This window comes from Gopherus flavomarginatus, chromosome 9 (assembly GCF_025201925.1).
Source record: "Gopherus flavomarginatus isolate rGopFla2 chromosome 9, rGopFla2.mat.asm, whole genome shotgun sequence".
NCBI lineage: Eukaryota > Metazoa > Chordata > Testudines > Testudinidae > Gopherus > Gopherus flavomarginatus.
The window spans coordinates 84,162,818-84,188,587 of NC_066625.1; the positions used below are offsets into that span (position 1 = coordinate 84,162,818).

At 41.6% G+C, this 25,770-nt stretch overlaps 1 protein-coding gene across 6 annotated transcripts in view; it reads left to right on the forward strand.

The window, feature by feature from the left end:
• The window catches only part of MEF2A (myocyte enhancer factor 2A), a 141,751-nt gene that overhangs the window by 15,611 nt on the left and 100,370 nt on the right, over positions 1 to 25,770 (forward strand). For all 6 annotated transcript variants that reach the window (XM_050967146.1, XM_050967150.1, XM_050967147.1 and 3 more), the window contains one exon: positions 13,002 to 13,206. In XM_050967146.1, coding sequence (XP_050823103.1) covers positions 13,153 to 13,206 — 54 coding nt within the window. In that variant the 5' untranslated portion in view covers positions 13,002 to 13,152. The remainder of the gene's footprint in view (positions 1 to 13,001; positions 13,207 to 25,770) is intronic.

Consider the following 25,770-nt stretch of genomic DNA (forward strand, 5'->3'; position numbering starts at 1 on the left):
AAAACTGAAAACAACAACTTTTTAAGAGAGACTTGATCTTTTCCACAAGCTTTAATCCTTATGCCAAGAATATTGTTTGTTCTTTTAATTATGCTCATTTGTAACTTGTTAAATTTGTGGTTTTATGTACCTTTTTAAGTGTAGTGTAGTCCACTGTGTGTTTTTTTTTTTGTGCAGCTCCTTTTTGCTATTGTTCAGTTTTGTTTTTCCTGTACAAATATACTGCAAAGACATAGTAATTCTGCACCAGTATTTACAGTGTCGACTTTACCTATCTACATCTTTCACTCATCCACTTTCTGTAAATAAAAATCACCTAGTTTTTTAACCTATGAGGCTTCCGACCCCTATCATTACATTTTTTACTGAGGTGTCGAGCAACTGTAACAGTGCTGGCACAAAAATTATTCACTGTAGATTTTCAGTGTTTGAAATTCATCTGTAGAAGGCTCTCTTGCAACATTAATAGGCTACAGATGGCACTTTGGCTCCCAGTTTCATTAATTCATTATAGTGTAACAGCCTTCTTGAGAGACACCTCTTGGCTATGCTAAACACAACTGGATCCTCTCGGGGTAATGTTCTAACGAGATAGCCATGTGTATTTTACTTTTGTTAAATACAGCAACTTAAAAACCTGGATGAACTTTGCTTAGAATTTGCAGTACAGTTACAATTTAGTCTTTTGCTCTATTTATGTATTAACCATGCAAAGGGGGAGAGAGAATAATGTTATCCTTTTGATTATACAGTTTTCTGACTACTGAGGTATTGCATACCAGCATCTGAAATGATACCAGCAAACACAAATCTAAAACATGCATACAGGATTTGCTTGCTCCTTGTGAACTTTTCATGCCAGCCTGCAACTAAATCCTGTTTTCCATCTTTCTTCCTTCATTCCTCTGTCATCTTTGCTATCTCCCTCTTCTCCTCCCCCCCCCCCCGAAATGTTATATGAAAACAAATTGTCAGTGCAATATTCAGGCTGAGAACTTAATCAGAAACTGGGGAAATGCATTGTTAAAGTTTTTATAGAAACTTTAATTTTGCTCCTTGTGCATATTCATTGCAAGAGTTTTTGTTCCTTAATCACATAACCCTTGGAAGCGAATTGCTATCTGGCAAAAAATTGTAAGGAAGGTCTACATCCTTTCTAATGCGAAATGCACATATATCCAGCTAAATATAGTGTTGTACATTGGGCTATCTAGATAGATAGATATATAAATCCTATATGGAAGGGGGCAGAGTTAGTTGCTGTGTAAGCTTTTAATTTTGAATGTCCCATTTTATGTGTGATTAAAGATCCTCAGCTTGTGGCATCTGACTCAGTTCCATATATGTCTGTGGTGCTATTCTGATTATATCATTAGAGAATTTGGCGCAAAACAGGTATTGTAATTTTAGTGTACATTGCCTTTTTGACCTGATATACAGTATAGTCAGATATGGAGTGCTGGTCCCTTTCTACATGCAAGTTTTTACCCAAAAGATGAAGGGGGACAGGATAGAAGAATGTGTCTTTTTGGTGGATGAAGTGGAGCACAATTGGGGCAGATTATGCAAGCAGCTCACATCATCTGTACAGCTCACTTTGTGATGGTTCCCTGCTCTGATATATGGAAGGGATTTGGTGACGGGGCATGCCGATCTTGGGACGTTCTTCACCGCATAGTGGTAGAGCAAATGATCTGGAGGTGACTTGACCTGTGCAGCATAAGTAGTACCCATAGAGTGTCTCTGCTGATCTGCAATGGTCTAAAGGAAGGATTTCTTGATCTCGGACTCTGAGGAACATCTAGTGTGGAGTCCAGTTAGCTGGGTTATGCCTGGGTCCAGAATTTAGGTCTTAAGCAACAAATAATCTCTATAGAGATATTGAAGCTGACTGTAGACTTCAGACAATAGCACTGCCTTGGGGCACATTCAGAACTTGTTTTTGTAACTACAAGAGTTTTATAAAGCATAAAGGTTTTTAAATGATTTCTAAACGATATAAGCAATAAATAAGTATTCCATTCCACCCTCTTCCATCCCCATTCTGGATAGGGAGTTTCCAGCTCACCTTTAGGAATTTTCAAGCTTTGCTATCAAATTTCTGGTATTGCTCATGAGTACAAGGCTCTGTGTTGTAGAACTTGCCCCCTACAGTTCAACAATAGCGTGAATCTGATAGGGGTTTTAAGTCCTGTTGCAAAAGGCATTTATTCACTTTGTTTTCCACCTCAATTTGGTTCCAGAGCCTATCCTGTCACTAGGTTGCGGTCTTGGGGTCTGGATGGGTTTGATTTTTATTTTTTTCCAATTGTTGGCAGGTTGTTCACTTCTAAAGTTTCTGTAATGTGCCCAGATGTGTTAATCATGGGTGCAGATAAACAATTACGGGGATAAAAAATTGTTTGGGGGAACACTTGTTGTACTATAGCTTAATCTGCTCTGCGTGCATTAGCTGTGACCACAGAAAACAGAATCCTTCAACATGGGTTGCAAGGTTTCGACTTCTGTTTTGTTTGATCATTTTGCTTCCTCAGCAAAATGACACGTTTTTGCCAAAACCTTAAGTATATATGCATGTGTCTTGCCCAAATTTTAACCCCATGTCTGTTACGTGCCCATTGTTTCTAAGTTTATTCAGTTCTGAATATTAATTAACAGGCTGCTTTGCTTGATCCCTTTAAAGGAAACTAATTTTTTCTTTAGGTGCTGGTCCTTCTGGTCGGAAGAACTGTACTTTTTCAGGACAGTGATCATCTCAGGTGGTAGTGATCATCTCTCGTGGCTGACTCACATTTAACCCAAGTATAAACTTTTTAAATTGAAACTTTATTTGTGCAAAATAGTTATGAGCCAAAAAACAAACACAGAACAAGTAGAAAAGTTTAGGGTTTCGTAAGAGTCTTTGTGCCAGAAGGCCACATAGGTGTTCATAGATTTTTAAAGCCAGAAGGGGTTATTCTAGTTATTTAGTCTGACATCCTGCATTACACAGATTCAAGAACCTTCCCAGTAATTTGTGCATGAAGCCCACAACTTCTGTATCTATCTATCCATCTATCTATCGTTTTTTAAAGGTATCCAGTCTTGACTTAGATGCAAACAATGGCAAATCCACGGCATCCTGAATATTTGCACCTTAATTCTTGTCTGAATTTGTCTGGCTTCAGCTTCCAGCCATTGGATTTCAGTATTCCTTTTTCTGCTGGATTAAAGAGCTGTCTACTCTGGAAATCTCTTCCCCCATGTAGACTATGATAAAGCCAACTCTTAACCATTTCTGGAATAAATTAAATAGAATGAGCTTCTGTAGTCTTTCAGTGTAAGACACTTTTTTTCAGACTTTTTATCATTCTTGAATTGGCTGCAGATGGCTCTGTTTTACCTGTAAGTCTTCCTGTATACGTGTGTGCTGGCAAGTGGGTAGAGAAGTCTTACAGTGACATGTGATCATGTCACCTGAACTGGAATCCACCTTTTCATGTTCTCTGTATGTATATATTTCTTACAATATGTTCCATTCTATGCATCTGATGAAGTGGGCTATAGCCCACGAAAGCTTATGCTCAAATAAATTTGTTAGTCTCTAAGGTTCCACAAGTATTCCTGTTATTTTTGCAGATACAGACTAACTCGGCTGCTACTCTGAAACCTCTCATTCTTGTAGCTCTTTTCTTATCACATGGTGCAAGTGTTTTGGCAGAATTGATGACAGCAATGGGACTGAGGGTTTATCTCAATCTAAGATTAGAATCTGGCCCAACATCTGTAATTGGTTCATTTTTTCCTTGGTCTCCTTTCTCAATTTACTGACTCCATTCATTTCCTAAGCAGGTTTTCTGAGATGGACTCTAAATTATAAGCTAGAGAGAATACAACTTCACATAAAACCTGTTGAGACTTGTTTAAATGTCATCAAAAGCTGAATTTATTGCCATAAGTAGGGCCAAAATGAAGCATAAAACATTTAAAGATAAATTCTAGTAATGGAAAAGACATGCTATATAAAAATACACTTTATTTAAATGCTCTGTATGGATTTCTCCAGTATTGGCCCTCTTTATTCTTGGAATAGCAGAAACTGCCTGACTAGGTTGCAGTATAACTTTGTATTTTATTTGCTCACAGTAGAGCCCTGCACAGGACTAGCATAGAGCTCTACGGCAGGACTGGGATCCCGCAGGTCCTGCAGGACCCACTGCCATAATAGCGGGAGCGGGGTTAAAAAATAATCCCACACAAGGCTCTAGTTAGCATCTGCTAAAACAAATCTCCTTCACTAGCTCAGGTTTACTTGAAAGATCTTCTATAAAGCAATGGGGAAAGTATAGCCAAATTTCAGCCTGCATTGAAAAATCTGAAATATGGGACTTTGTGAGCACTCCAGAGTTCCACTCTAGCAAGGATCCAATTGACTTTAGATGGCTGGGCACTAGGCCTAGTCCTCTGAGTATAGTTGTCTTGTGTACGCTAGTAGAAAAACATTCATTCCATTATTTTTTTCTAACGGTACCCTAAAGAGATTTTCCTATGTAGTGTATTTCCCTAATTGCACATTGCTATAAGGAGAATTATTGTTTTTATATAATATAGAAAACACTGAAAATATTTGTAACTAATAACAATTACCTGAATTTATAAAATACTGCTAAAATGATTTTTTAAAAACTAAAATGTCTTAACTCTTGACCATTTTCATTTTCTCCTCCATAATTGCTTTAAGGTGAAAATAAGTTAATATAGTGCTGATTTGGTCCTTACAGGAGTACTTACATAGGAACATATCACATTTTTTAACATGTTAGGTAATTACATTTAATAATCGTGTAACACATCAGTTCAGAAAGTGAATCCTGTCACTATCAATGGTGAGTTTGCTAGTAAATTAAATAACAAATTACCCCATTTTCCCCCCATTTTTGGAACTATGTGACAAAGTAATATATATAAATGTGTCTGTTTAAAAAAAAAAATCCTTTCAGATTCAAATGTTTCATATGTGGTCTCAGTCCAAAAGTGAATTTTTTTTCCTACATGAGCAAAATCTTAATTTTTTTTTTTTAGTTACACCCTGTTCAAATCACTTTTTGACCTGACACTTAAAATTTTTGAATTACAGTCTTAGCACAGAAAGGAAGTCTTTTGAGGGAGACTGTGGATGATCTAAACTGAAAGGTTATATTGCCATAACTACATCAATCAAGGGTTTGAAGTAAACTCCACACCCCTGACCAATATTGTCAAGGTTTTTTCCCCCAATTTGAACTTTAGAGTGTAAATGTTGGGGACCTGCATGGACCCTTCTAAGCTTAATGCCTAGCTTAGATCTGATAATGCTGCCACCAGCCAGAAATTCCAGTGTCTGGCACACTCCCTGTCCCCCCAAAACCTTTCCTGGGGAACACAAATCCAAACCCCTTGGGTCTTAAAACAAGGAGAAATTAACCTTTCCCTCCTTTCCCCCCACCAATCCCTGGTGAGTTCAGACTCAATCCCTTGGGTTTTAAAACAAGGAAAAAATCAATCAGGTTCTTAAAAAAGAAAGCTTTTAATTAAAGAAAGAAAAAGTAAAACTTATCTCTGTAAAATCAGGATGGAAAATGCTTTACAGGGTATTCAGATTCATATAGACTAGAGGGACCTCCCCCGCCCCAGCCTTAGATTCAAAGTTACAGCAAACAGAGGTAAAAATCCTTCCAGCAAAAGGAAAAGCACTCACAAGTTGAAAGAAAACAAACATAAGACTAATCCACCTGGCCTGGCTATACTTACAATTTTGAAACATGAAAGACTGATTCAGAAAGATTTGGAGAGTCAGGTTGTACCTCTGGTCCCTCTTTGTCCCAAGAGCGAACAACGAACAAAACAAACAAAGACATCCCTCCACCAAGATTTGAAAGTATCTTGTCCCCCCCATTGGTCCTCTGGTCAGGTGTCAGCCAGGTTTACTGAGCTTCTTAACCCTTTACAGGTAAAAGAGACATTAACCCTTAACTATCTGTTTATGACAAATATAGATATGCTGGGGGAAAAAAACCAATGTAGATGTAAGTATGTCGATAGAAGAGGGCTTCCATTGACATAGCTTCATTCAGGAAGATGATGTTCCTATACTGACAGAAAAATTTCTTCTGGTTGGTGTAGGCTGAGTCTTTACTACAGGGCTATGCTTGTGTAGTCTTCATAGTGTAGACATACATTGTGCCACAGGGTTGCAATATTGAGTATTTTATAGCTTCAGGCTTTACTAAAGTGCTGACCATTATCACTGTGCATTACTTTATTAAACGCTCTATTAACTTTGTGTACAAACTGATAACTTTTATATTACCTTTCACTGAAAAATTTCAGCATTTTTTTAAAATAAATATTAAGCCTCTACATAGTTGTGAGGTAGCTTCCTGTTTTACTGAGGTGCAGAAAGGCAGTCATTTGCTTAAGAGTCACATAGGAACTGCTTTGAGGAACTTGGTATAAAACTCAGAAGTTTTGGCTTCCCTTCTCCATGCTTGAATAGTAGAGAAGATTCACTACATAATTTTCTTTACTTTCTCTTAACTTTCTAAAACAAAAATGCATCTTATATTTTGCCTCTTCTACCTTTTTGCTTTAAGAATATTTAATATTTTGTAGTGTGTAAGTGTACTTTTTAAACTACAAAATTAGTTCATTTTTGAGATTCTTAAAACACTTTTCTCCATAAGATCATTTTCACATAAATGACTGTTTTTATGAGCCTTGAGCTGTGCAAATCATCTGAAGTTGTCTTATTTGTTCTTTGTGTGTATTGTGGTATATTATAGTAAACTGGGATATTGGAGTTGTTCATTGACAAGTATAATCTGGAATCATGATGGTAAAGTACAAGTTCAGAGAAAACAGAAAAGAAGAAAAACAAGGACAATAATTTTAAAATAAGAATTTGGTTAAACTTGTCTAATTTTGACCTCGGTCTTTACAGCTTTGTTTAAATGGGCAGCAGTATGGGCACCAGTGTAGTTTGGTTTTGCTGAATCATTAAAATCATTTTTCTTAATAGCACAGATTTCATTAGTTAGTGTTAGAGTGATACATTCCTCCAGCATTTAGAAAACAATTGCAAATTTAGTAGTTTACATGAATCTAAGTTAGTGAGAACATGTGATTGATAGAATTTTTTTTCTTTTTTGCCTACGGCACACTATATTTTAAGACTGCTTAACTACCAGTTGTGTTGGTCGTCAAATGAAGATAGCAGTGTTTTAAGATATCGGTGTTTTTAGTGTACATTGTTTTTAAAAATGTTAAATTAAAACAAGACAAGTAGAAAGCTAGGAGACTCAGAATTAAGATCAGTTTCATGTGAGATCATACTCAAAAACTATTCTAATCTTAATTTTGTCCCATTAGAGTTGCAAACATAGTATTCTCTGGTTGAAGCAGAAAATACTGCAGTTTTTCTTCTTCGCTTACACTGACCGTTTTATTTTATGGAATGCTTGATATTCATGTCAGTGTGAGATTTCATTTCTGTTGCCTTTCTACAGAGGTGAGGTAGTAGTAGTTGCTAGGGTGTGGTTCTGTGACTTGTGGAAATGCAACCTTAACTTTGAAATTACTGGGGTTTTAATGTTAATTTCATTTTTACTCTGTTTGAAATATAATGTGCTCTCTGATCATGTATATGTGCAGTGGTGCTGGAACACTTTTAATAGTGGGGGTGCTGAAAGCCAGCCCTCTTACTCTGTTTGTCCCCTGCCCCAGCTGGGGCCAGGAGTAGGGCCGTGTCTCTGGAATGGAGGGAGGGGGCTAGGAGAGGGGTAGGGGGGCTGAGGCTGAGGATACGTCTACACTACGGGATAATTCCGATTTTACATAAACCGGTTTTATAAAACAGATAGTATAAAGTCGAGTGCATGCGGCCACACTAAGCACATTAATTCGGCGGTGTGCGTCCATGGTCCGAGGCTAGCGTCGATTTCCGGAGCTTTGTACTGTGGGTAGCTATTCCGTAGCTATCCCATAGTTCCCGCAATCTCCCCCGCCCCTTAGAATTCTGGATTGAGAGCCCAGTGGCTGATGGGGCAAAAATCATTGTCGCAGGTGGTTCTGGGTAAATGTGGTCAGTCATTCCTTTCTCCATGAAAGCAACGGCAGACAATCATTTCGCGCCCTTTTTCCCTCGATTGCCCTGGCAGACACCATAGCACGGCAACCATGGAGCCCTTTCAGCTCTTTTTTTTTACTGTCACCATATGTGTACTGGATGCTGCTGACAGAGGCGGTACTGCAGCGCTACACAGCAGCATTAATTTGCTTTTGCATGATAGCAGAGATGGTTACCAGTCGTTCTGTACCATCCGCTGCCAGTGTAATTTGGCAATGAGATGACAGTTATCTGTCCTTCTGTGCTGTCTGCTGCTATCATGGGTGCCCCTGGCTGAGATTGGCCGAGGGCGCAAAAGCAAAACTGGGCGTGACTCCCCGAGTCAATCCCTCCTTTATGGTTTCTAAAAATAGAGTCGGTCCTGCCTAGAATTTGGGGCAAGTGTAGTAGAGAAGCAGTTATCAGAGAGCACAGCTGCTCTGTGTCAGATCCCGCAGAAATGATGAGCTACATGCCATTCACGGGGGTTGCCCCTGCAACAACCCCACCCGTTGCTTCCCTCCTCCCGCAACCTTCCTGGGCTACCGTGGCACTGTCCCCCCCATTTGTGTCATGAAGTTATAAAGAATGCAGGAATAAGAAACAGTGACTTGTTAGTGAGATACAGTGAGGGGGAGGCAGCCTCCCCGTGCCAAGACAGTCCAGGCAGGACATTAAGTGGTGCGGGGGAGAGGAGCCCAGCATGCCGTTGCTATGTTAGTCCAGGCAGGACAGAATCTTTTCTTTACACAGGAAAGGGAGGGGGCTGATGGAGCTCAGCCCCCAGTGGCTATGATGAAGACGGTTACCAGCCGTTCTGTACCATCTACTGGGAATGACCAGGAATCATTCCTATTTTTACCCAGGCGCCCCTGAGGCCAGCCAGGGGTATTCAGCAGTTATCAAACATGTACCGTCTGCCACCAGGAAGGGGAGAGGAGCGGATACTGCTCTTCACTGCTGCAGCATCATGTCTACCAGCAGCATTCAGTAGACATAGGGTGACATTGAAAGAAGTCAAGAAACGATTTCTTTCCCTTTTCTTTCACGTCGGGGGGGGGGGGAGGGGGGAGTAAATTGACGATCTTTTCCCTGAACCACGCCGGACAATGTGTTTGAACCTATAGGCATTGGGAGCTCAGCCAAGAATACAAATACTTTTCGGAGACAGCTGGGGACTGTGGGATAGCTAGAGTCCTCAGTACCCCCTCCCTCCCTCCATGAGCATCCATTTGAGTCTCTGGCTTCCCGTTACGCTTGTCACGCAGCACTGTGTAGCCTGTAGATTTTTTTTTCCAAACGCTTTGGCATTTCGTCTTCTGTAACGAAGCTCTGATAGAACAGATTTGTTTCCCCATACAGCAATCAGATCCAGTATCTCCCATATGGTCCATGCTGGAGCTATTTTTGGATTTGGGACTGCATCGCCACCCGTGCTGATCAGAGCTCCACGCTGGGCAAAGAGGAAATGAAAATCAAAATTTCGCGGGGCTTTTCCTGTTTACCTGGCCACTGCATCCGAGTTCAGATTGCACCACTGTGACCGCTCTGGACAGCACTGTGGGATACCGCCCGGAGGCCAATACCGTTGATTTGCGGCCACACTAACCCTAATCTGATATAGTAATACTGATTTTAGTGCTACTCCTCTCGTTGGGGAGGAGTACAGAAACGGATTTTAAGAGCCCTTTATATCGATATAAAGGGCCTCGTAGTGTGGACGGGTACAGTGTTAAATCGGTTTAACGCTGCTAAAATCGGTTTAAATGCGTAGTGTAGACCAGGCCTGGGGCTGGCTGCCGAGACCCTGCATAAAACCTTGGGGTGCTGTAGCACCTTCTGCACCCTTAATTCCCACGCTATGGATATGTGTCTGCTAACTTAACTTCAGTATTATTACTTGGCCCAAATTTTTGTTCATAGCACGGGAGGGAGAAGCTTTTCACGATACAGGAATATACCAAAGTGACTTTATGGTCACAACTGTGATTTTAGTGAGTTGTCTTCAGCAGCAGTTTCTTTTGAAGAAAATACTGTTCTCTTAAAGTGCAGTACAGAATATGTGGTGATGCAAATTTATAGATATTCCGCAGTTTGATTATTTGACATATAATTAACCCATAGCGTACAGGGTGATTCTGTTTTATCCTCTTAAGCAATGGGCCTAACATAGTCTTTGTGCCTCTTTGTGCTAATTATAAATTGTCTTCCATGTCTTTTGAGCATTCAGTGATACTCTAACAAGAAAGACGTCATTGATGTCAAATAAATATAAAATGACATCTTGTTTTCTTGTGATATTCTTCCATCCCCTTTTTAAGCTGTCAGCATCAGAATGTCATGATTCTATACTCTGCACAGGGTGAATACATAGTGAAGTGCAGTCTGTGACTAATCACCTCTTTCTGTCACTACTTATTAACTGTGAGATGGTTTGTGGCATGGTTGCACCATTTTCTACACATGGCTAAAAGAATAAGGTATTTGTGACAGTCCTCTTAAAATATATGTAGGGGTCAATTTCAAAAGGTATTTAGGATTGGAAGGTTGGAGACGGTTACAAACCCAATACTACGACTATTTTGACCCCGTTCTTTGTCATTTGTATCAACTAATAGGTCTTCAGAATATGAGTTGTATCCAAGTTCAAGTTTTTTGTTCTGAATTACACAAGCTGGGTATTGGAGAGACAAGGTGGATGAGATAATATCTTTTATTGGATGACTTTCTGCTGGTGAAAGAGACGCAGGGCTCTTCTTTAGATCTGTGTAGCTTGAAAGCTTGTCTCTTTCACCAACAGAAGTTGGTCCAATAAAAGATATTACCTCCTCCATCTTGTGTCTCTGATATCCTAGGGCCAACATGGTTACAAAGACACTGCAAGCAACAAGTTGGGTAATACATTGTAGTACACAATTAATATTGGAGAAGTTAAATCTGTTTTTCACTGGTCTCCTGTTACTTTGTCTTATATTATCCTACAGTTTAGTTGATAATGGGAGGATCTGGGGAGAAGCATTGTCAAAAGTTGGCAGTATTAATGCATGGTTTCCCAAGACTTAGGTAATTGTCTGTTTGTAATGCTTTGGTCCTTAAAAATAAATCATTTGTTCATGTGTGATAGTAAAATATTTATTTAAGCATCTGACTTCGTCGCCCTTTCAGTTTGTGTGCATCCACTGCAAATCTTTTTAAACATGAGGATTTGTTGCTGGTAATTGGCTTGGTAGTAGATGTGTGAAAAGTTGCAAGTTACTGTAGTGAACATAACCTTGAGATTTTCTCACCTATTCATCAGCATCTCCATACTTGTGAAATAATCCTTTGGGGAAATTGAATTGTAGTGGTGGATGAAGATACCAAAAATATGATTTATTTTTATATGGCACTCAAATTTCAAAAGCATACAATAGCCCCTGTCCCGAAGAATTAACAATCTAAATAAAAATAAGTGGCTTTAGTCCTTAGCTATTTGTCTTTACTAGTTTAATATCAATCTTAGTCTTTCTATTTCAATTTTTATTTTTAAGCCTTTTTTTTCATTTTATATTGTTATTACTGCATTTTATCTTTTTAATTTTTTTCTTTAGGTATATTCATCCTTGTAGTATCTGAATATTTTTAATCTATTACTCCAATTCTTACCTAATTGTTTTAATCTTTCCCTATGTTTATTAGCATATTTTGGCAAAATTATTTCTGCAACAGAGTACCTATTAATCCTTCCCTAGCTGACCACCTTACCAGCAAGTTTAATATGATATTTCTTGCCTATGTATTTTGATTCTATAAATTATATTAGCTGTGGCTCAAATATAAATTCTTTGAAATGCAGGGCCTGTGTTTATGTATGCTGAGGAACTCTAAATAATAATGTTGCAAGAGACATGATTTGAATTTTGAAATTTATTGAGGCTAAAAAGGTAACCTTTAAATTTTGTTTCCAACAGTCAGAGCTTGAATAATGATGGAAAATTTATTTTCTCAGATTGACTGCTTGTTCAAAAGGTGAAATAACACCAAACAACCTTAGGCAAGACACCATGCCAGGGATCGGCAACCTTTGGCACGCAGTCTGCCAGAGTAAGAACCCAGGCGGGCCTGCCAGGTCCACGAGTTCGACCGATTTGCGGCTTGCGTTGGCCGTGGTTTGCCGTTCTAGGCCAATGGGGGCTGCGGGAAGCGGCAGCCAGCACATGCCTCAGCCCGCACCGCTTCCCGCAGGCCCCATTGGCCTGGAGCGGTGAACTGCAGCCAGTGGGAGTTCTCGTCGGCCGAACCTGCGGGCCTGACAGGTAAACAAACTGGCCCGGCCACCCAGGGTGCTTATCCTGGTGGGCTATGTGCCAGAGATTGCCGATCTCTGCACTATGCTTTATATAAACTTTACAAAGAACATAACTTAAAGGGTTGTCATGTGTCTGTGGCCAAATATTTTAATAAGTTACCTTTTAAAAAAAATAGGTTAAATTTCCCAAAACCCTAGATGATGATTCTCGGAAGATAATTTTTTGGGTGCCCCAGGTTTTAACTGCTCAACTGTAGACATCTTGAAAGAGACTTATTTTTTTCACAGAGTGTTGAGCACCCTCTGAAAATCAGTCCTTTTTTAAACATGTCCCAGTGGAGGATCCAAAATCACTGATCACTTGACTCTTGGTCATAGGTTCTGTGAAACAGCTCAAATGCTTAATTTACAGTCATTGCTTGCTTTTGCTTGGTATGATAGTAATGGACAGGATGTCTGATTAGAGAGAGATGAGTTGGTTCATCTTTACAAGAATTGCTTTGAATGTGCAAACACAATTTTTGATGTGAAATTGTAACTTTGAAAATATTGAAGGCACAAAATTTATTTCAGTATTTCTTTTTATTTTAGGTTTTTGTAACAAGAAGCAGCAACCTTTTCATTGGGTGGAAGCCAAAACAGTGGAAAAGAACTGTGTACCATGTGTTAGTATATTGAAGAGTGAGAATTCTTGGATTAGTGTGGTTTTGGATTGTAAAAAGGGAAAAGAAAGAGAGTGAAAATGGGGAGGAAGAAAATACAAATCACAAGAATAATGGACGAACGGAACAGACAGGTGAGAAACCAAGCTTCCACATGAACAAGTTCATGATAAATTCTCTTAAAAATGGGAGTGGAAAAGTTGTACGTGGGTTTTCTGCCAAGTAACACAAGTCTTTTCTGGACCCTGGGCTTTGTCTTTGTGTGTCTGTGGATTGAAGGCACTACCAGAATAGAAATTAAATATTAATGTTTGACTTTAGATCAAGAATCGGCCACCTTTCAGAAGCTGTGTGCCGAATCTTCATTTATTCTCTCTAATTTAAGGTTTTGTGTGCAGGTAATACATGTTAACATTTTTAGAAGGTCTCTTTCTATAAGTCTATAATATATAACTAAACTACTGTTGTTTTTAAAGTAAATAAGGCTTCTAAAATGTTTAAGAAGCGTCATTTAAAATTAAGTTAAAATGCAGAGCCCCCCAGACTGGTGGCCAGGACCCAGGCAGCGTGAGTGCCACTGAAAATCAGCTCGGGTGCCGCCTTCAGCACCCGTGCCGTAGGTTGCCTACCCCTGCTTTAGATAATTGCAATATTTATTTGGGAAGCAATACTTGTCAATTTGTTTTACAATTGCTGTATAACTAATAGTCTTGCTAAAATGGTACACTGGGGCTTGCATGCTGATAGACTGGTTTGAAGATGTTTGGGAAAATCTTTTTTTTTTTTTCTTTATGCTACGGCTATTCGGTAGAAAGAGCAACCCTTGTAGTTAAATATCTTGTAGCTGCAGTTGTTTGTGTCTCTTTATTAAACTAATTCAGAAAGGATATGTTGAAACTATTTGCTGCTGCCTGTAGGTGAGACAACTGTATCACATCATCAACTATGATTTTAGATATTGTGCTGATCCTTGCTTACATGCATATGATTGCACCTTGTGTCTCTGAAGTAAACAACTCCACAAGGGATAATTTCTTCGAAAATTGAAGGGTGAAAAAGGCATGACTACAAACAAAAGTATGTTGAACTGTGTGTTCTTTCACTCTGAGCATCATATAGTAAAAATAAATTAGTTACTTCTGTTCACACTTTTGTATAATAAAAGAACATGGAAGCATTCAGTGAAATTGAAAAAGGGCCAAATAGAAGACTGATAATAAGAATTCTTTTTCTACGCACAGTTAGCCTGTGGAATTCATTGCCACAGCATGTCATTGAGGAAAAGTAGGATTCAAAAGGTTAGTTATATGCCTGCAGGATTTCTGGCACCTCTTTTGAATACTGTGTTAGATGGATCATTGGTCTGAACCAGTATGGTAGACTTCTAGGTAGGCAGTAGGTTCTGAGCATGGGGAAAAGTGAGTAGGCCTTTTAGGCAACCCTTACAGCTTGCCTGCATGAGAAACTTATATTGGTATAATGTAAATTGTGAATTTTAACTGCTGTAATTTTACAGGTATAACTCCCACCTGGACATTCTTAGTTTGGTATGAAAGGGATTTTTTCTGGTTAATTTTGTCACTTTCTGGAGGTGCTTTAAGCTAAAGCCACATTTATTTTGGAATAAGATTGTCCACACAGAGATTTTATACCAATATAACTATAATGATTTAACTATAATGGTAAAATTATACTTCTATAATGGAACAAAAATTCTCATGTAGATGAGCCCTAAGGTGAGATCCGGTTTCAACTCTAGTCCCCTCCTCACCCTGTCACTACCCTGGAGATCCTCAAGAAATTGCAGTTTCATAAATCAGCCTAACACTACTGCAGATACAACACTATAAAACTGAAGCATGAAAATTCTTGTTCATTCTTTGATTGGTACAACTTGTTACAGAGTGTGTTCCAGTTAAACACTTCAGGTTAGGTTGTCTCTATTGTGATACTCCTACCACATGTGGTACTTTCCCAAACCCAAATGGGGTTCTGTCTAATGGGTGGGTGGTAAGTGGGGAGAACACACACACTCATATTCACAGTTACACTGGAGTTGTTTTTAACTATTCTAATTTTGGGGGGTTCATCTAGGATTCTTGTAAACTTTTTTTGGTAGTCCTAGACGTAAACATTACAAATTACACTGACCATTAGTTGCAAGGAAGGTACCATCTGAACTTGAACAAAAGCCAAAGGTTGTGTGTGTTTAGCTGCAATCACACAACTATTATATGTTTAGATGTAGATAAATAACTCAAGTACACGAACGACTTCTGGTTGTTCATTTTCATTTTGTTCATCTTGTTTGAAATCCTAGAGGAGTTCTAAGTTAATTTACGTCTCAGTTCTTGCTATCAACTTTATGCCAACCAACCTTGCTTCTTGTGTAACCATGAATAAGCCATACTCTCAGTCCTAATAAATAAATACAACTATGACATTGTCGGCATTACTGAAACTTGGTGGGATAATACACACGACTGGAATGTTGGTGTGGATGGGTATAGTTTGCTCAGGAACGATAGACAAGGGAAAAAGGGAGGAGGTGTTGCCTTATATATTAAAAATGTACACACTTGGACTGAGGTAGAGATGGACATAAGAGATGGGAGTGTTGAGAGTCTCTAGGTTAGGCTAAAAGGGGTAAAAAACACGGGTGATGTCATGCTGGGAGTCTACTACAGGCCACCTAATCAGGTGGAAGAAGTGGATGAGGCTTTTTTCAAACAACTAACAAAATCATCCAAAGCCCAAGATTTGGTGGTGATGGGGGACTTCAACTATCCAGATATATGTTGGGAAAATAACACCGCGAGGCACAGACTATCCAGTAAGTTCCTGGACTGCGTTGCAGACAACTTTTTATTTCAGAAAGTTGAAAAAGCTACTGGGGGGAAGCTGTTCTAGACTTGATTTTAACAAATAGGGAAGAACTCGTTGAGAATTTGAAAGCAGAAGGAAGCTTGGGTGAAAGTGATCATGAAATAATAGAGTTTGCAATTCTGAGGAAGGGTAGAAGGGAGTACAGCAAAATAGAGACAATGGATTTCAGGAAGGCGGATTTTGGTAAGCTCAGAGAGCTGATAGGTAAGGTCCCATGGGAATCAAGACTGAGGGGGAAAACAACTGAGGAGAGTTGGCAGTTTTTCAAAGGGACGCTATTAAGGGCCCAAAAGCAAGCTATTCCGATGGTTAGGAAAGATAGAAAATGTGGCAAAAGACCACCTTGGCTTAACCACGAGATCTTGCGTGACCTACAAAATAAAAAGGCATCATATAAAAAATGGAAACTAGGTCAGATTACAAAGGACGAATATAGGCAAATAACACAGGAGTGCAGAGGCAAGATTAGAAAGGCAAAGGCACAAAATGAGCTCAAACTAGCTATGGGAATAAAGGGAAACAAGAAGACTTTTTATCAATACATTAGAAGCAAGAGGAAGACCAAGGACAGGGTAGGCCCACTGCTCAGTGAGGAGGGGGAAACAGTAACGGGAGACTTGGAAATGGCAGAGATGCTTAATGACTTCTTTGTTTCGGTCTTCACTGAGAAGTCTGAAGGAATGTCTAATATAGTGAATGCTTACAGGAAGAGGGTAGGTTTAGAAGATAAACTAAAAATAGAGCAAGTAAAAAATCACTTAGAAAAGTTAGATGCCTGCAAGTCACCAGGGCCTGATGAAATGCATCCTAGAATACTCAAGGAGTTAATAGAGGAGGTATCTGAGCCTCTAGCTATTATCTTTGGGAAATCATGGGAGACGGGGGAGATTCCAGAAGACTGGAAGTGGGCAAATATAGTGCCCATCTATAAAAAGGGAAATAAAAACAACCCAGGAAACTACAGACCAGTTAGTTTAACTTCTGTGCCAGGGAAGATAATGGAGCAGGTAATTAAAGAAATCATCTGCAAACACTTGGAAGGTGGTAAGGTGATAGGGAATAGCCAGCATGGATTTGTAAAGAACAAATCGTGTCAAACTAATCTGATAGCGTTCTTTGATAGGATAACGAGCCTTGTGGATAAGGGAGAAGCGGTGGATGTGATATACCTAGACTTTAGTAAGGCATTTGATACGGTCTCGCATGATATTCTTATAGATAAACTAGGAAAGTACAATTTAGATTGGGCTACTATAAGGTGGGTGCATAACTGGCTGGATAACCGTACTCAGAGAGTAGTTATTAATGGCTCCCAATCCTGCTGGAAAGGTATAACAAATGGGGTTCCGCAGGGGTCTGTTTTGGGACCGGCTCTGTTCAATATCTTTATCAACGATTTAGATGTTGGCATAGAAAGTATGCTTATTAAGTTTGCGGACGATACCAAACTGGGAGGGATTGCAACTGCTTTGGAGGACAGGGTCAAAATTCAAAACGATCTGGACAAATTGGAGAAATGGTCTGAGGTAAACAGGATGAAGTTCAATAAAGATAAATGCAAAGTGCTCCACTTAGGAAGGAACAATCAGTTTCACACATACAGAATGGGAGGAGACTGTCTAGGAAGGAGTATGGCAGAAAGAGATCTAGGGGTCATAGTGGACCACAAGCTTAATATGAGTCAACAGTGTGATACTGTTGCAAAAAAAGCAAATGTGATTCTGGGATGCATCAACAGGTGTGTTGTAAACAAGACACAAGAAGTCATTCTTCCGCTTTACTCTGCGCTGGTTAGGCCTCAACTGGAGTATTGTGTCCAGTTCTGGGCACCGCATTTCAAGAAAGATGTGGAGAAACTGGAGAGGGTCCAGAGAAGAGCAACGAGAATGATTAAAGGTCTTGAGAACATGACCTATGAAGGAAGGCTGAAGGAATTGGGTTTGTTTAGTTTGGAAAAGAGAAGACTGAGAGGGGACATGATAGCAGTTTTCAGGTATCTAAAAGAGTGTCATCAGGAGGAGGGAGAAAACTTGTTTACCTTAGCCTCCAATGATAGAACAAGAAGCAATGGGCTTAAACTGCAGCAAGGGAGATTTAGGTTGGACATTAGGAAAAAGTTCCTAACTGTCAGGGTAGTTAAACACTGGAATAGATTGCCTAGGGAAGTTGTGGAATCTCCATCTCTGGAGATATTTAAGAGTAGGTTAGATAAATGTCTATTAGGGATGGTCTAGACAGTATTTGGTCCTGCCATGAGGGCAGGGGACTAGACTCGATGACCTCTCGAGGTCCCTTCCAGTCCTAGAGTCTATGAGTCTATGAGTCTAATACTTTTCTAGATTCTTTACCTCAAAAGCAATGCAAGCTAAGATTTATTGTTACATGGGAGGCTAGTTGACTCCTTGTATTGCTTACATTCCAAACATTAGCCGCTTGTATGTTTGCCTTTGTTGATGCTAAATATAGATGGCTAAGCTCTGACTCTCGAACTAATTTCTTGGCTGATCTTTTGGCTGGCCTCTTCGGTTGGCTCTAATGCTATTTGTTCTAGTGACTAGGAAAATCTCTTAGGCTTTGGTGCAAGGCTAGACTCTGACTTGATTTCTCCTTGTTCCACATGCTCCATGCTAAAGTAACTCTTGTAGTCAGGCAACTCAGTTCACCTACATCATATTCCAGCTCACACCAGTGTGCCATATGAAGCGTAGAATATATTGTATATATGAATTTGGGTTCTGAGTAAGCTATTTCTTCTGAATAATGAAGGAATCTAGGACTCATTTTACTGTAACTTGAGAGCATAGTGCAGTAGTTAACTGCCATGTTGCTGTTCTTTCTGTCATAACTAGCTAGCAAATCACTCATGAACATGCGTATTAAATTCTGATGTGGCTGTTTAATGCATTTTCATTTAGAAACATGAGTAGAGCGTAATAGTGCTTTACTTACCTGGCCTGGTTTTATAACTTCACAGTGGGGAAAGTCCTTTGTCTCTTCAGAAGTTTCTCTTTTTATATAGGATTATAACTGAATTCAAAACAGAATATACAAACTAACTATTACTCTGGGGGATTATAATTAACATGAGATGCTCATTGTAGTAATTAAGAACTCTTATCTGCTTACATGAGCTATAAGGCATATATATTCATTAAGCTGAAGAGAATAAAGTGCAGTAAATTAGATATCAAACTGAACGTTACTTTTGTTATCAAACCTCCTTCATTAATCAATACCGGAATCACTTTGAAGAACCTGTTAACCTTCCTGTGTTAAGAAAGTAGAAACATGTTTTGTGGAATATTTATGGTTTGTAAACATCAGAAAAACAGATCACTTTTTTAAAAGGACACTTAAAAGTAAGGAATTAGTATTCTGCCATTTCAGATTTGTTATTACAAGTTGAATCTTTATCTATTATTTATTATTTGCATGACAGTAGTATCTAGAGTGTTAGGCATTGTACCAACACATAGTAAGAGATGGTGTTTACCTTGAAGAGTTGATAATTTCAGTTGAGAAGGTAGTGGATAAGAAGATAAATGAAAGTGAAGTGACTTGCCCAAGGTCACATGTGGGAATTTATCTACTGAGCTACATAACTTCTCAAGGCAATGCAAATATTCCCAAACCCTGTTGAGCTTGCCTTCTGTCTGACAAAGAGTAACAGCAGAAAGATACACACCTGCTGTTTTTCTGGTAATCATCTTTGCAGTGTCAGAAGAAGAGGTACTGGAACAAATGATACTTAAAAAAAAAAAATAGTGTCACTGGGCCAGGAACTGTAAATTCCATAGTTCTGAAAGAGCTTAATTATGAAGTAGTTGAACTCCTTGTAAAAGTGTACGAACAGCTACTGTAAAAACAGCTACTGTATCTGAGAACTGGGAGGTAGCAAAAGTTATGCCTTTATTGAAAAAGGCTGTAGGGCAGTGTTTCCCAAACTTGGGACGCTGCTTGTGTAGGGAAAGCCCCTGGCTGGCCAGGCTGGGCCGGTTTACCTGCCACGTCCGCAGGTTCGGCCAATTGCAGCTCCTATTGGCTGCAGTTTGCCGCTCCAGGCCAATGGTAGCCACTGGAAGCGGCGGCCAGTACTTCCCTCAGCCTGTGCGGCTTCCAGCAGCCCCCATTGGCCTGGAGCGGTGAACCACAGCCAGTGGGAGCCGCGATTGGCCGGACCTGTGGATGGGGCAGGTAAACAAACTGGCCCGGCCCACTAGGGGCTTTCCCTATACAAGCGGTGTCCCAAGTTTGGGAAACACTGCTGTAGGGTAATCTGAAGAATTACAGACAAATAAGTCTTACATCTGTACCTGGTACATGGGTTGAAATGATTATTTAAAAATACAATAATAAAACAGTTGGAAAATCATGATGTGATAAGAGTCCAACCAGCATGGTTTTTGTAGAGAAATATCCTGTCTCATCTACTAGAAATCTTTGAACATGTCAATAAATTAGTGGATAGAGGAGAACCATCTGACATAATTCAATTAGACTTTAAAACTTGGGGGGAGCCTCTACTACAACATAGCCAGGTAAAACAGCTTCCTGTGTTATGCTGTATTTTACTAAGGCTTTTCATCAGTTGAGTTTAAAATACAGGCAGTCCTCGACTTTCTGACGTTTGAGTTACGACAGACGACACTTACGATGCTTCTACAATGACACCCTGATTCGACTTACGACTATAGGTTTCGCGTTTATGATGCTTAGTCCCGCAGTAGAGTAGATTGCAGTTCAGAGTTATGATGATCCGATTTACGACGCAATTGTAAGGCATCAATTGTGTCGTACGTCTGAGGGCTGCTTGTAACTCAATTGAGTTAACACGATTGAAAAGCTCACTGTTTTTGCATGTCAAGAGAGGGCCTGTGTGCATGGAAGAATCCCTGCCTCCCTCCCTTCAAGACTCTGCCATACCACTTTTGGGAAGTTTAACGTGGCATTCTCTACTCCGTCGCCTCTTCCTTCCGTATTCTAAGACCAGCTTTGTTCTGGCTGGAAGTGGAGGTGCTGGAATACCAGAAGACTGTTCTTGCAGTATTTTTTTCCCTGATCTAGAAGCAGGAAGCACTTGAGCTCTGTCTAAAACTTGTTCTGTTTTTTTTTCAGGGCATTTTTTTTTAACTTTCTCCCTCCTTTCCCCCCCCCCCCCAAAGAAATCCTGGCTGGATAAGTAGGATTTCTTGGGAATACCATGAAACTGTCTAGTGCTTCAATAGGATTGATTTATGGGTGGTGCTCAGTATTCTGTTTTTCTGTAGCTAGGCATAAATCTTGTAAAACAGATCTTAAAACTATTTTGTCCAATTCTTCACACAGTATATCTTTCTGGATAAGTCTGATTTTACCCCACCCTGTTGGTTTATACTAAAGACTTCTCAAATAATTGTTCATCTAAATGTGTGTGATTTGGAAATACACATATGAATGTGTAAAAATTAAACATTGGATTAGTAGAATTAAGATCACATGCATTATATGTATCTTAATGTCGCTTTACGTTTTATTCCATCTAAAAATGCATAAAAAGAAAATTAAACTTAACACCCTTTTAAAAGATTGCTGTTTTAGGTCTCAAAGTTAGAAAAGGAAAACTATCAGTTAAGGCTTCAGCAGCATTCTTTAAGCACTATATGTATGTAAAACATTGAAAAAATATACTATTTATTGGAAGGCCCTACGATACTGAGTAACTTTTCAGATGCATAATGCTGTATTCTTTAAACACAAACACCGACACACACATATAGGCATAGCCCAGGGGTTAGCAACCTTTCAGATGTGTGTCAAGTCTTCATTTATTCACTCTAAGGTTTCACGTGTCAGTAATACGTTTTAAAGTTTTTAGAAGGTCTCTCTCTACAAGTCTATAAACTATTGTTGTATGTGAAGTAAACAAGTTTTTTAAAATGCTTCAGAAGCTTCATTTCAAATTAAATTAAAATGCAGATCTTATCAGTTTAGTGCAGTGGTTCTTAACCTGGGGTGCACGCACCCCCTGGGGCAGGGCCGGTGCAAGGATATTTTGTGCCCTAGGCAAAACTTCCACCTTATGCCCCCCCCCGCCCGCCGCACATCCGTTCATTGAGGGACAAATCCCAGTGAGCCTTTATAGACCTCAGGGGCTGCTCCCAACGCCAGGTTCCCCCTCCCCACCCCTGAACTCCCCTAAAGGGTGCACAGCCTCCCCGCGAGCCCTCCCCACCCCACCAGCTTGGGCCGCTGCAGCAGCTCGGCAGGGAGGAGCCACCTTCCAGAGGCACTGGAGAGCCTGCTTGCGGCAGCAGCGAGCCCCAGCCATGGAGGAGCTGGCGCGGTGCAGAGGTGCAGCAGCCCTGCCAAGGCAGCAGTGCCGCTAGCAGGGAGCAGCCATGACCACCCAGCAGTGCCGCTAGCAGGGAGCAGCCATGACCACCCCCCTCTCCTGCCCAGGCTGTGGCCCAGCACCCCCCAGGGGGCTCCTGCAGGCTGCAGTGGATGTATGTGGGTGCCAGCACCCATGCGCCCCCCAGCTACCCCTCGCCTAGGGCTACTATATTTCAAAAAGAGAGGAGAGCCCTGCCCTAGCCCTGTCTCTAGCCACTCCCTCCCACTTCCCACCCCGACTGCCCCCGTCAGAACCCCCAATGCCGCCCTGCTCCTTGTCCCCTGACTGCCCCCTCCTGGGACCCCTGCTCCTAACTGCCCCCAAGAACCGCACCCCATACCTAAGCCTCCCTGCTCCTTGTTCCCTGACTGCCCCCTCCTGAGACACCCCCCCCCCCAGGACCCTGCCTGTCCCATGAGTGCCCCAAACCTTATCCACACCCCTGCCCCCAGACAAAGCCTCAGACTCCCACGTCCCATCCAACCACTCCCCACCCCCTGACAGGAACCCCAGAACTCCCAACCCATCCAATCCTCTCCCTGCTCCCCGACTGCCTTCCCCCCCCCCCCGACCCCCCAGGACTGCCCTTACCCATGCCCATGGCAGTCAGACGCTGGCTCCACATGGAGGCAAAACTCCATATGGAGTGCTGAGGCAGCGGGAGGGGGGGGCTGTAGGAGTGGCAGCGGCGGCTCATATTCGGGGAGCTGGGGAACGTGCCTGCCTGGGCTGTGGCCCAGTGTGCCCTCCCACCCTGCGGGGGGGGAGCTCCTGCAGCAGATGCATGTCAGCGACAGTCCCCGCTCGCCCCCCGGCCCCCTGCTCACTCCCTGCTCGCCGTGCTCGGGCACTGCAGCTCCCGGGAGTGTGAGCCACTGCCCCTCATGCAGCAGGCTCAGAGCCCCACGTCCTGGCGGTTCTCACTCTCGGGAGCTGAAGAACCCAAGTGCGGTGAGTGGGGAGCTGTGGGGCTGGTGTGGGGTCCCGGCCACCGGCCCCACTCAGCCTCCTGCCGGCTGAGTGAACAGAACCCCAGGCCAGCAGGATGCTGAGTGGGGCCGGTGGCTGGGACCCCGGCTGGCAGCTGCGTACCAGGCAAAATCAGCTCATGTGCCAAAGGTGGCACGCATGCCATAGATTGCCGACCCCTGGCATAGACATTAGTGAACTAAACATTTCTCCAATGTAAGCTTTCCACAGTGAGGCTGAATCTGATTAGAAAATACTTCTGGCTTCCTGGGCTTTTAAAATCCAAAGAAATTACCCCAAATATGTTAAGAACATTAAAGTGTTTTATACAGAAACAGATGTGTATATCAATATCTGGATACTAGGCAATTTTACGTGCAAAAATTGGGTGATTCTGTGTCTAACTGGCCGTTCGCAAGTACTTGTTGAATGCAGGATTTGCCTATGAACAATGATATATTTCTAGAGCCTACTAAAAACTTGACCATGTAGCAATATTTGTTTGAATACACTAATTGTATTGTGATATTTTATCTTTATTTTCATGCATTTAAATAGAATATTGTTTTGCCATTTTATTGACATTGTTTTAAATGTGGTCTCTGTGTTCATGTTAATATTGTAAGTCACCTTAAGACATTCTGTATTAAAAATAACTCTTAGGATAATCCTGCAATAGTGAAAATCTAGATGAAGTTTACTCACTATTGTGTTAAAGTAGTAATATTTTCATGAGCTCATTGGTTGTCATCTGTGTCTTACTGGGAACAATTGTCATCATTATGATAGAAAAAGTACAGTACACACAGCATTTTAAACCAAACAAAATTTTTAATAGATTAAAAAACCTATTATGACAACCTTAATTTACAATAATCTTACTGTCTACAAAATGGAGCTGCACAACCCATAAAGCTGCTTGGTTTTTATGCTAAGCCCCTCCATTAATATTTCATTAGTATTGTATGACTCATATATTTGAAGAACTTGAATCAATTTTCAAGTTTTAGAAATATAATTTATCTAATAGTTTGTGAATTTCATCATGATGCAATTTGAAACTAAGTTGAGCCTGGAAAAATCAGGGGTTGTAATGGGAAAAACAATTCAGTCTAAACTTATAGCAGTCCTGCTTGGTGCCTTATAATTATTCTTCTAATTGTAAATTATGTTATGTGGATCACATGAAATTTAGTGATCTAGGAAGAATGACTAGATCAGGGTTCGGCAACCTTTCAGAAGTGATCTGCCGAGTCTTCATTTATTCACTCTAATTTAAGGTTTCGCGTGCTGGTAATACATTTTAATTTTTTTAGAAGGTCTCTCTCTATAAGTCTATATTATATAACTAAACTATTGTAGGTAAAGTAAACAAGGTTTTCAAAATGTTTAAGAAGCATCATTTAAAATTAAATTATAGTGCTGATCTTACACCGCCAGCCTGCTCAGCTCACTGCCAGCCTGGGGTTCTGTTCACCTAGGCCAGCAGCGGGCTGAGCAGGGCATGTGGCCGGGACCCCAAACCTGGGTGGGGGAGGTTCAAGGGTCAGGGCAGAGGGCTGGGGTGTGTGGGGGGTGTAGGGCAGAAGGCTGGGTGTGTGTAGGGGGGATCAAGGGTCAGGGCAGAGGGCTAGGTGTGTGTGGGGGGTGTAGGGCAGAAGGCTGGGTGTGTGTAGGGGGGATCAAGGGTCAGGGCAGAGGGCTAGGTGTGTGTGGGGGGTGTAGGGCAGAAGGCTGGGTGTGTGTAGGGGGGATCAAGGGTCAGGGCAGAGGGCTAGGTGTGTGTGGGGGGTGTAGGGCAGAAGGCTGGGTGTGTGTAGGGGGGATCAAGGGTCAGGGCAGAGGGCTAGGTGTGTGTGGGGGATGTAGGGCAGAAGGCTGGGTGTGTGTAGGGGGGATCAAGGGTCAGGGCAGAGGGCTAGGTGTGTGTGGGGGGTGTAGGGCAGAAGGCTGAATGTGTGTGTGGGGGGGTTCAGGGCAGAGGGGTGGGGCTGTGGGGGTGCTGGGCAGAGGGATGGGGCTGTGGAGATGCAGGGCAGAAGGCTGGGTGTGTGAGGGGGTTCAAGGGTCAGGGCATAAAGCTGAGTGTGTGTGTGGGGGGTCAGGGCTGGGAAGTGTGGGGGGTGCAGGGCAGAAGGCTGGGGGGCATAAAGCTGAGTGTGTGTGGGGGCCAGGGCTGGGGGGTGTGGGAGGTGCAGGGCAGAAGGCTGGGTGTGGGGGTGGGGTTCAAAGGTCAGGGCAGAGGGCTGGGGGTATGGGAGCTGCAGGGCAGAATGCTGAGTGTGGGGGGGTCAGGGTAGAGGGCTCGGGCGTGGGGGTGTAGGACAGAAGGCTGAGTGTGTGGGGGGGGGTCAGGGCAGAGGGCTGGGGTTGTGCAGGGCAGAAGGCTGTGTGTGTGTGTGTGGTGGTCAGGGCAGAGGGCTGGAGGTTGTGGGGGGTGTAGGATAGAGGGCTGAGTGTGTGTGGTGGT